The following is a 12,837-nucleotide window of genomic DNA, read 5'->3' on the forward strand; positions in this document are numbered from 1 at the left end:
ATATAGGATAAATTTTTTATATTAATGTTTATATATAAGTTTTAAATACCTTAAACAAATAGTTTCTTCATTTTAATTTATTAATTCATTTCTGACCTATAATATTTAAAAAAGAGTCAGAGCTTTGAAATTTGTGCTCAAAAATAAGTCTTAAATATTTGTGTGGTTGTAAATCATTTCATAAAGTGAATTTATTTTCAAATTAAGAAAGAGGTCATTCATTTTAATATTGACTAAAAAAATATGTTCATATAAATTGAAACAGAGAAAATATATAAAATTAGCTCAAGTGATCTGTTCAAAATTCACTCTAGTGTTCGAGGTTCAATTCCAGCTTTTGTTATTTTTTTTAACCGTGGATAAATTGATTAAAAAAACTCAATTTGGACATATCCCAACTTTTCTGCCACACAACCACAAATCAAGGGAACATAAATGTGATATTCACTTTCCCTAGTTAACTTACATCGCCTTTCTCCTAATCAGAATCAGAATTTAGAATCTTCGGACCAATGAGCTGGATTTTTATCGGCGCGGCTACCGCCGCTGCAGTGGTGGCAGCACTGGCGGCGAGGCCGCGAGACCCGGAATTTGCCATCATCTCCATGGAATTCACTTCCTTCAAGCTCAATTTCCCCGTGCTAGACGCCGAGCTCATACTCACTATCAAAGTCACAAATCCTAACGTAACCTCAATTAGCTACTCCTCCACGGAGATGTCCATTTTCTACGATGGGGACCAACTCGGCACCGCAACTGTAGAAGCCGGCTCACAACCGCCGCGTTCCTCCCAGGTGCTACATAATTTGTAGTCAATCGCTCCGATTCAATTTATGTGATATAGAGCCCGTTTGCCTTAGCTTATAAGTTGTTTATAAGCTATTTTCAGCTTTTTTGAAGTGTTCGTTTGGCTTAGCTTAAATAAAGCAATTTATAAGACCCAACTTATTAGTTTTTGGCTTATAAACTGTTTTTTTTAAGCCCATCCAAACAGGCTCATACTCCCTCTATCTCAATTTATACCACAGTTTTTTTCCTTGTTAGTTAGTTTAAAAAAGATTAATACCTTTTTTATATTTAGTAAAAATTCAACTCTAAAGTTACTTTTTCCCCTATCTAACCACACAAATTTGTATGGATTATTTTAAACCACAAATATCAAAAGAAAAGAAATTTGCGGTCTAAACAACGGTATATATTTGTGTGACTATAAATCATTATAAAGAGGAAGTTTTAAGTTAAATTATTTTAAATATAAAATGCATTCTTTTTTTTTTTAGACAGATTAAAAAGAAAAATATATCATATAAATTAGGACAGAGGAAATAACATATATGAAGTGAAATTGATCCACAATCGTGGGCAAAATGAGTTTGAAGTCTTAAATATTAGTAAAATCCTTTGTATTTTCAGATTTTACTTAAAATTTGAATTTAAATGGATGTCTGTTCATGAAATAAGATGACTATTTAGAATAAAGTCTTGCTTCATGAAGTGCCTACAAAAAATATAAACATTGGCTTTGAGCTTTGTTGTGTATTTTTGTATACCAACAATATCACTTTAAGAAAAACCAATCTATTCACGCCTCAAAGCTATTATCTTCTTCAATTATATTTTGCTATTTTTCTAACAACAGGTCCTCCGTGTTCCTGCGAGGCTAAGCCGAGTACAATTGGCTCATCACGGCAAGTGTCAGAAATTAGTAACAGGAACAAGAATCGTGTACCCGTTAACGGTAGAATTTTAAAATTCACGTAACCTTTGTCAAGAATTGCTCCAAGCCAATTCTACTTCACAAGGAAATAGAACACCGGTATCACAAACTAGAAGTCTGTGTGTTGTTGGAGAATAATTAGTAGGAAAGAAGAAATTCTTTTTTCGTTTTTTTTTGAAGAAAATAACGTCTGTTTCCTTTTCTTAAAGAGGGGAAAGAGGAGAAGAAGTTAATTAACTTCCCCACACACTCCACGTTAATAACCTGCAAGTTATCCTAAGAGGAGTGATAACTTCCCACTTAAACTCTTCTTATCTTTTCCTCCTAACCGGGTTGGGTCCATCCACATGGCCGACCCACGACCCAAGCCCAATATCCAACATCTCCCACTTCGCACGTGGTGGACTAGACTCATACTAGTACCATGCTAATAGCACACAACACACATAATTCATACAGACAAATAGTTCGTGCGACCTGCGAGCATCAAGAGCTAATACCTATTAAGGTATTACAAGAGCTCCATGTAGGAATTCAATCACATGCGAAAAGAATCCACGATCACTTATAAGGATCATATTACTCGCAATACCCCAAAAATCAACTGCTACTCTAGTAGCTAGTTATCTGATCCCTCATTCTTGAAAGAGGTGAACTCGAGTTTATGTTTAACTTTATATCCACTATTACACTTGACACCCTTATGGTAAGTGTAATGGCCGACCTGTGAATACAAGTTAAATTAATAATTTTAATTGTCTTCCCTTTCGACTCGAATCTGTCTGTTCCAAATCAACTGCTTTCCTAGACATTCACTTCATTACCGAATCACTCATGGCTATTAGTAACATGCTAAAGTAGCAACACTGATTGAAACTTCAAGAAACAGCCAAAGGTCAAAGTGAGTATTCCTTTGAAAAGTTAATGTAACTTTTCGTGTCTCACACAATGAAGAGTTGGATCCATTCTTCCATTAACTCATTGGTCGCTTAGCACACGTGGTATGAAACACGTGCTACGTTGTTCTCACCTTATATCAGCGCGTGTGTCTCATTCTTTTACTCATTTAACACCGTACGTATCTTGATCTAGACATCTCCAAAATGTCTAACCCGAGCTTCTCTCTTCAATGATCCTCAAATCCATCTTCTTAGAAACTCATATCCGCTTACAAAACAAGTCATAACATGGTGGTGGAACTCATCTCTTTATGTTACTCAACGTAAGAGACGATTGCTCGTGTGAGACAGCCAATCTCGCGACTTGTTCGACGCGTTTTATCAATAAAATTACATCATCACATGCATAGAAGATATGAACACAAATTCAAGAGTCAAATATTGATGAAAATATTGTAACAACCAAGTCATTTTACAATATAGAAATACAATCATATCCTACGCAAACCTGTAGAGCCATAACATGTTTTCAAACAAGTCTCTAGATATCGCCTTTAAAAGGATCAGCTATCATTTCTCGCGTAGGTATGTATTGTAAAGTTACTTCTCCATTTGCTACTGTGTCTCTTACAAAGTTATACTTGATGTCAATGTGTTTGGTTTTGCTATGATACTTAGGATCCTTGGTGTATGCAATAGCCGCTTGACTATCACAATGTAAAATCATTGATCCTTGAGAATTCTTTGCTACGCCCAAATGCTCAAAGAATCTTTTTAACCAAACAACTATTCTTGTACTACGATGCACAAGCCACAAACTCAAATTTTCTTCCATAGTTGAAAGAGCCGTGCAAGTTTGTTTCTTACTTTTCCATGAATAGCACCACCATTAAGTAAGAAAGCATAACCGGATGTCGATTTTCTATCGTTCCGTTCACCACCCCAATCAAAGATCTGTGTATCCTCTTAAGTGTAAATCATTTCCACTATAACATAGTGAATTATCAACAGTTCCTTTTAGGTATCGGAAGATCCTCTTCACAGCTTTCCAATGATCTCTTCCAGGATTGGACTGATACCTGCTAACCAGACCTACGACATAACAAATGTCCGGACGAGTACACATCATAGCGTACATCAAGCTCCCGACAGCACTAGAATATGGAACTCGAGACATGTCTTCTTTTTCTTTGTTCGACTGGACACATTTCAAGGCTTAAAGTTTCACCTCTTACTATTGGAGTATCCATGGGTTTGCAACTATTCATTCGGAAGCATTCCAAAATTTTCCTTATATAAGTTTCTTGAGATAGACTCAAAACTTTCTTGGAACGATCTCTTTAGATCTTAACACCCAATATATAGTTTGCTTCACCCATGTGTTTCATGTCGAATGACTTTGAAAGCCATGACTTGATAGTTTTCACATACTCCAAATCATTTCTGGCTAATAAAATATCATCCACGTAAAGGGAAAGAATTACAAACATTCCATTGGACTTCTTCACGTAGATGCAATGGTCTTCATCGATCATGGTGAAATCATATGAAATCACCTCTTTGTGAAATCTCAAATAGACTACCGCCTTGAAGATCGTCTGTGCCATAAATAGATCTTTTTAATTTGCAAACTTTCTTTTCTTTTTCCTTTTAACGATGAAACCTACAGTTGTTCCATGTAGATTTCCTCGTTTAATTCTCCATTGAGAAAAGTTATTTTCACGTCCATTTGGTGTAACTCTAGATCCAAACGTGCAACAATAGCCAAAAGTAACCGAATTGGAGGTAAACTTCATAACCGGTGAAAAAGTTTCCTCATAATCTATTCCAAATTTGTTGGGTAAAACCTTTGCGACCAATCGTGCCTTGTATCTTTCTATTGACCCGTCCGCTTTACGTTTAACCTTGAGAACCCATTTATTCCCAATAGCTCTATGCCCAGAAGGAAGATCAACCAGATCCCAGACTTTATTAGTTCTCATGGACTCCAATTCTTCTTTCATTGCTTTCATCCATTCATCTTTTCCAGACTTGCCAAAGCCTCGATTACCACGTAATTAGGCTTATCCAATTTGAGACACCAGAAAACGTAATCTTCAATCTCATAAGATCGTTTAGGTAGATTTTTTCTGGTACTCTTACGTTGTTGAAATTCAGATTCCTCTAAAGGATTTTGGGATTCAAAACTCGTACTTGGACCAGGAACCGATCCTTGGTCTATTTGACTAACAAATATGTCCGAAGACAATGTTTGATCATCTGAATTTAACATTTCGTAAAAAGGCTCTCCTTATTTTATTTTGCCCTTTTTGGGAAAATCATTTTCTAAAAAAGTGATATCTCGTGATTCAATTTCGCTATACTTCCATCTTCTAATTCACCAATGAACACATACCCTTTGAGTGTTCTCGAGTATCTTATGAAGATATATTTCTTCCCTTTTGGACTCGCCCCAAACTTACCAAAATGATCCTTTACATATGCAGACAACCCCAAGGTCGTAGATCATTCAAGTTCGGTTTATGACCGACTCCATAGCTCAGTGAGTGAAGTAACCGATTTAAGACACTTTTATTTAGTATGTAGCCGCAATAATAACGCATCTCCCCCGTAAGGAGATAGGTAAATTTGCCGAGCCATCATAGATCTTGTCATGTCCAATAATATTCTATTCCTCCTTTCTTCCTACACCATTCGTTGAGGTGTGTAAGGAGTAGTTAATCGTCTCGTAATGACTTTTCATTACATAATTCTTCAAACTTTTTTGATAAATATTCACGGCCTCTTCTGTTCTTAAAGTCTTTATACTTTTTATCTAATTGATTCTTAACTTCATTCATATATTTTCTAAAACATTCAAGTGCTTCGTATTTATGAGAAATCAAATAGACATAACCAAAGCACGTGAAATCATCAATAAATGTAATGAAATACAAAGCACCGTACCTTGCCCTCACATTCATCGACTACATATATCGAATGGATTAATTGCAATGGGAGTCTCTCTCTTAGCTCTTCCCAAATGGTTTACGTGTAATCTTTCCGGCAAGACAATTTTCACAAGTTGGCATTTCAATTTTGGAGAAAGGACCTAAATGCCTCTTCCTTTGCCAATCTATTCATCCTGCCTTGCCCTGTGACCTATTCTTGCATGCCATGTAATAACATCAACATCACTGTTACTAGAATAACATGTCATTACACAACGGTCAACATAATAGTCATAAGTTGAAGGATTACAATCTAAAACAATAAAACCATCATAACGAAGTCCAAAACCATAAAAAACATTGTCTTGAGTAATTCTAACACCATTGCGACTAAACTTTAAATCGAAACCTAGATCTAGAAGAACGATTATACGGATACTAAGTTACGTCGGATCTCCGGAGCATATGGACGTCATGCAACATCAAAGTTCGCCACCACGCAAGTCCATTTTGCAAGTGCCTATCCCTTTGACTTCAAGCTTTGCATTATTTCCTACATATATCCACCTTGATCCATGTGAGACTCGACGAAACTCCACAAATGCTTCTCGATCACGACTCACATGGTCGTGGCCCCTAAGTATACAATCCACACAAGTGATAAGATTCGATTAGTAAAATGCTAGAAACATATGTAGCACTTAGAGATGCATTTTGAAATGCTACCTTTTTGACTCGGACACTCATGAGCAAAATGCCCTGGAACATGGCAGTTGTAGCATTTCATCTTACTTTTGTCTTTCTTCTTAAAAACCCATTTTTCCTTCTTGAGATTCTGCTTGTTCCTTTTCTTGGAAGGTCCTTTCTCTGCCTCCTTACCCTTCCGTCATTTTCCAATTCTTCTTGCGCTTGAAGCCGAGAAGACTTTGTGCCTTGATTCGCCACATAGGCATTAGATACGCTTTTAGCGGCACTAAGACGCTCGTCTTCAAGCTCGACATGACGGCAACATCGAAAAAGTTTTTGATGCTATCATTATGGGTTAAGTTAACCTTCAAGTGTTCCCAACTATTGGGGAAGAGACAATCAACACTCGAACTCTTTGCTCGTGAAGAACATGACCAACACTTTTGAGTTGAGCAATCATGTTAGACATCACCCTAAGGTGTTGCTTGACATTGTGATCCCGCATAATGACGCTTCTTATAAGTGTCAAATTTGATAGTCACCGTCTAAGGCGGGTCAAAGTGGTACCCCCATAAGTCTCTCGTAAGTGTGCCCGCGTAAGCGAAAGCATAGAGGGTATTCTTCACATTCGTAGAATGAGATCATCAACGACGAACTTACAATAATTCCACGTGCAAAGAGAATCTTTCTTTTCCACGCATTGTAAGTTTCCGGATCTCTTCATCTTTGAGATGTTACCTTACCCAGGTGAACCAAAACACGGTTAATACCTTCCGAGCATCTTGCTCTTCTAGTACATACCACATTTTACGACTCCGGATATGTCGTAATTCTCACCATTCGCTTTTTCACCTTTGTTTAAGTTAGCAATGATACTCTTAGATGCCATATACGTGATTGAGACAATTAAGCAAGTTCTTATTCATCAATACTTACTTTAATAAGTTTATGCATGTGATATTCACACTCGACAATTAATTCCCATAAATGACTTCACATTTAGTATAAAATCGAAAGGTCACAAAGTTTCCGATCATCGTCTACGATCTAAATGTTTAATCAAAAATGGAAAAAATAAATCTTAGCGTGAATTTTATTTAATAACTTTCAATTATGTCTCAACCCATTTAAAATAAAAAAATAAACGGGATATAAAAGAAAGTTAAACAACATAACCATATATTGAAAAAGAAATTCACAATTCAAATTACAAGTTCATAATCTCCCACTCCACTTCAAGTTCTTGAACATACACCTCAAAAGGTTGACTTGGAAAGAAATTGTGATAAATATTAACTAAAATACCACTCCAAGGCTCTCGGAGGGAATCTAATAAAATTGCTAAAGCTTCCCAATCCGAGATTTCAATAAAATTAGCCAGCTTCTTCTCGTTTCAACCGAAAAAGTTCAATATGTTCGAGCCGAAGTATTAGGAGACATCTTAAAAGCTTTAAACTCTTTGAATTTCTTCTCTCTTCCTTCGTATAGCCTTTGATCCCTTAGTAGATTTTGTGTCGCCTCGGAACATTATTCGTTATGACTTCACGTCCACGAAATGTGCCCCACGACGACGTACTCTTCTACATTGTCTCCTTGCTCGATTTCGGAACTCCCACTGGAGTACTTCAATGCTAAGAATGGACATACAATTCCCTCTCGACCATGTCTGAAATAGGAATAATGAAATAATAAGAATGGACATACCATTCAATATGACAACACATGCCACATTACTCGTAGAAGACAAAAAATACATCAAGGATCATATACCAATATAATGGCATGGCTATTAGGAGGTTAAAAAAAATACTTTTTATTTTATTTTACTTAACATAACTTCAACACTTCATAACTCTCTCGTTTTAAATCCGTTTTTAATGGTTAATATATCAACGGAAAGCTTGTAATGAGTAGATTATGAAAAAATATATCACACATTGTAATTCATAACATGTAATTTCCAGAAATTAAATTTTAGAAGCAGTTTTTCATTAAAAACTGTCATAATTTTCAAAGATAAATTCAAAAAAATCATATCTTACTCGTTTCAAATCCGTTTTTAATGAGTAATATATCAACGGAAAGCCTGTAACGAGTAGATTCTGAAAAAATATACCATAAATTGTAATTCATAATAAGCAATTTCCAGAAATTAAATTTCAGAAGCAGTTTTTTTTTTTTTTTTAATAAATTGTCACAATGTATGATGCACAGAAGTTAATTTTCAGAACGTTGGCAAAGTTCATACTCATTGTCCATAGTAAAAGAAATTGGCAAGAATTTCATTTAATAAATAATCATCTAATAAGAGAATCTTCTCTTTCATTCACATGGCAACATAAATAAATAAATTAAAAAAACACCACGTAGAAACAACATTAGAAGAACACTGACCAAAACAAAATAGATTGTAAGCCAACGCGGCTTCATAAAGTTTGCTTCTCTGGCAATCTTTCTTTTCTAAAAAAATATGAAACCATCTTTCTTTTCCCATAATAATTCCAATGTACCATCAGAAGTAAGACAAATATATCCGTTTTCTTAAATCTGTAGTAATTATAATTCTATTCATTGTCAAAGGCCTATCACAAAATCTGCTCTAAATTCTCAGATAACAAGAGTTCATATTAGACACGCTTCACCTAAAAGTTTGCTTTAGAGCAATACAACAAAAATCATAAGTAATTCTGTTCCACGCAGTCATGGTATCAACTATAAACACAGTTCTTTTACTAATCAATTCTTTTTTAAATTGAAGGGACCGAAAAAAAAAAATACCAGTCTTTGCGAACAAGAAGAAAATATAATGCAGCGAGTTTCATTCTTCTTCACATATTCCATCTAGTATTTTCTTAGACACAGACTAGGGAACAAAAAATCTTGGCTCTGATGCCATTGTCAGAAATTAGTAACAGGAACAAAAAATGTGCACAATGATGCGAAAATTCACGTAACCTTTGTTGAAGAATTGCTCCAGAGCCAATTCTACTTCACAAGGAAATAGAACAATGGTATCACAAACTGAAGTCTTGTGTGTTGTTGGAGAATAATTAGAGGAAAGAAGAAATTCTTTTTCTGTTTTTTCTTGAAGAAGAAAATAACGTCTGTTTCCTTTTCTTAAAGAGGGGAAAGAGGAGAAGAAGTTAATTAACTTCCCCACACACTCCACGTTAATAACCTGTAAGTTATCCTAAGAGGAGTGATAACTTCCCACTTAAACTCTTCTTATCTTTTCCTCCTAACCGGGTTGGGTCTGTCCACATGGGCGACCCACGACCCAAGCCCAATATCCAACAGCAAGGAATTCGTTGCCAATATATTGAAACGAGAGATGGTTCTTGATGCTACAATGGATATACAAGGATTTGCTAAGGTGATGTGGTGGGACCATAAGTTAAGGTGGCACGTGGATAGTCACGTATTTGTCGACCCGCTTTTTTCTTGACGTTATTGACCAGGAAAATAAGTCGGCTTTGGATCTCTTCGTTAGTTGACGTGGCGGTTCTCCGGTCAGTGTATTGTATTTGTTTAATTTGTACTATTATGACTAGGGCTGTTCAAAATCGAACCGTAACTGATAACCCAACCGCATAATTAGCTTATTGGCTTTTTAGTATTGGATTACCGGATTAACGGTTGGTAAACGGATTAAAATCTTACAGTTAATGGTTTATCGGTGCGGGGGCGGATTACTCAATTCCTTATCGGGTTAACATTAACCCGTTAAGAATTATTATATTTATTTTTTAGTCCTAGATATATAAAATATCTACCGTAAACCACTAATGCTAAAGCCCCATTCACTATTTTATTCACTTGCTTAGGAAATAACTACCACTAGATAAACATTATTCGGTCTCCTGCAATATACTTGAAATTAATTCCAGCTTAAAAAAAAAGTGCTAAATTGTTCTAATTGAACTTTGTCATTTAAGGCGGTGATTCTTTTGTTTGGTCCTCCTTATACAGGAAGAACCATGATTGCTAAGGCTGGGGACACTAGAGCTCGTATAAATTTCATCAATATCTTAATTTCCAGTATTTTTCAAATTTGCATCAATATTTCATTGTCTTTTAGATTTAGCTGATACACCGTCCGTTAACTCGATAATTGCTATCCGATACCGAACAACCAACCGATATCTTATCGGTTGGCTAGCTGATTAGTACATTTAAAAGCAATATAACCGATAAGCCGAACCGTTAAACATAATTAACCGCCTGATCCGCCTGATAAGCAGCCCTAATTATGACTAATGTTTTTTTATATCATGTGGTTAATTATATTATTTAAGCTCTATCGTTGCAATTCATTTTGGTTATGAATTCTGCTTCTCTTTTTTCTCACTGGTATGGATGACTCAAGGGGGAAAAATGGTTTGCCTTTTTGAAAAATTTAACTTCTCATTTTTCGTTTAAAGTAAATGAATTATGTTTCATCAAGTCTGAGTGAACATAGTGATTCAGTAATGTTGGTGGAAAATAGCAAGTAGCTTGTAAGATTAATCGAGGTACGGTCAAACTGATTCGAACGTCACAATTATAAAATAAAATAAAATAAAAGTTCCATATGATTGTCCTATGTTCATAGTTGAGAAAAGAATGATGGGTCACAAATGTATATAGCACCAAAATTGTCACCAACGAACGGAAAACTTTATGCTGTCATTTTGTTTATGACACATTTTTTTTTTAGTTAGTTAAAGAATGATTTTTTCTTTTTAGGAAAATCACTTATTTACCCATGCAAAATATTTTTTAACTTATTTACACATTAGGTATTACCAAAAGTATTTAATAAATCAAAATGAGCAAGAGTTTTAAGTTGGTCAGCTTTCTAACTTATACTCTTATAAGCATTTTAGGTTTTGGCCAAGTTTCTAAGGTTTTATTCCTACTAATATTTTTTGTGATCTTCGGAACACTCTTCATAAAACATAATATTTGATTATCTCTCGATTCTATTTTCGTCATTGGTTCTTTTTTGTGCAAAAATAATTCTACACTAATGTTTTTTTTTTATAAATAATTTTAAGTATATTCCAGTTAATTTAACAGTAAAAGTACTTATAGGCATTTTACCAGACACACTAATTACTTATTATCAGCTTTAACACTTCAATGTAAATAGGTATAATTGCTTCTATACAATCAGTAGTTTCAGCACCTAAAAATATTTTTAAGTACTTGATGTTTATGGGCTATTTTAATCAGACTCATAGTTTGTCAGACACGGTCAAAGGACCACGCGTTTTTCATTTTTCAAAGTGGGGCTTGCCTGTCTATGGACTTTTTTCCACATTAGTAATGTTAATGGCTTTGTCTGTTGGAATTTTGGAGTCTTGGAATTGAAATCATGCAGTTACTGGGAAATGGCCAACTTGCAGTAGTACTCAGTCAAATGGGAAATGGGAATGTGAGACTTTATGGAGGACTTTCCCATTTATTATACTATTTGAAACTTTTTCCATTTTGTCATCATTTTAAAACGGACCTCTATTATTATCTAAGGAAAGAGAGCTATGGCTTATGCTGCTGTGACCTCTCTTATGTGGCTTATGCTGCTGTGACCTGTCTTATGTCAACTCTAGGATTGCTAATGCAATCCAGTTCATGTTTAAATCTTCCCCAAGAAAACCAAACTGAATCTCTTCACAAAAGAATACAAGAACCGATTCAATCCCTTCAAAGTAAAACTTCTTTTGGTACAAGAACGGATTCAATCCCTTCGTATATAACGCCTTTACGGTCACGGGTCAAAGTGCATATATATATATATATATATATATATATATATTAATGAATGTAATGCATGAATAAACTGAATACATAGAACTAAACCCATGAACAGAAGGAACAATCATAAGTGGGTTACAGGAACATCAAAAACTGAAGTACTCCTAATGCTTCTAAGAGTAGAGTAATATGGAAGCTCATTTACTCGCTCGTTAGTTCATATCATAAGATCATGCCAAAATAAAAGAAAAAATAGCCTTAACATACCTTATCCGCTTCTTAAGCTAACTATACTTATGTCCCCGGCTTGAAGGATCTACACACAAGACCAAGTATGCCAATTATTAGTCTAGAGCGCTTATATTCAACAACAACAACAACATGAATCCGACAACGTGGGGTGCAGGGAGGGTAGAGTGTACGCGGCAACTTACCCCAACATTAGGTAGGGAGGTTGTTTCCGGAAGATCCTCGGCTTAAGAAAAGGCATATGAAAGGTCAGATACGGGCAAACAAATCAAAGCAATTATGAAAATGAAAACAATGAAAGTAAATAAGCCATAATAAACCAACAAATACTCGCAGAAATCAAGAGGCAAGAAACTATATAGCAATAAAACTAATCGTAAGAAAGGATAAACGCGACTATCTACTAGCTCTCTCTACCCTACGAGTCCTCCATACCCTCCTATCTAGCGGTCATGTCCCTGTAGAAGGTGAGCGCCATGTCCCGTCTAATCACCCTCTCTCCAATACTTCTTCGACGACCTCTACCCTCTTCCGAAAACCGTCGCTAGCCTCTCTCGCACCTCCGCACAGGGGCATTTGCATCTCTCCGCATCACATGTCCAAACCATCTCAGCCTCGC

General features: G+C 35.5%; 1 protein-coding gene across 1 annotated transcript; it reads left to right on the forward strand.

The window, feature by feature from the left end:
- Nucleotides 1-390: 390 nt before the first annotated feature.
- On the forward strand, nt 391-9,727 carry LOC132065485 (uncharacterized). The gene is made up of 3 exons (XM_059458899.1): nt 391-794; nt 1,640-1,688; nt 9,530-9,727. Exons 1-3 carry the CDS (start codon nt 513-515, stop codon nt 9,676-9,678), a joined length of 480 nt encoding a protein of 159 aa, XP_059314882.1. The 5' UTR covers nt 391-512; the 3' UTR covers nt 9,679-9,727.
- The last annotated feature ends 3,110 nt before the right edge of the window (nt 9,728-12,837 follow it).

Source organism: Lycium ferocissimum, chromosome 7 (assembly GCF_029784015.1).
Source record: "Lycium ferocissimum isolate CSIRO_LF1 chromosome 7, AGI_CSIRO_Lferr_CH_V1, whole genome shotgun sequence".
Taxonomy (NCBI): domain Eukaryota; kingdom Viridiplantae; phylum Streptophyta; class Magnoliopsida; order Solanales; family Solanaceae; genus Lycium; species Lycium ferocissimum.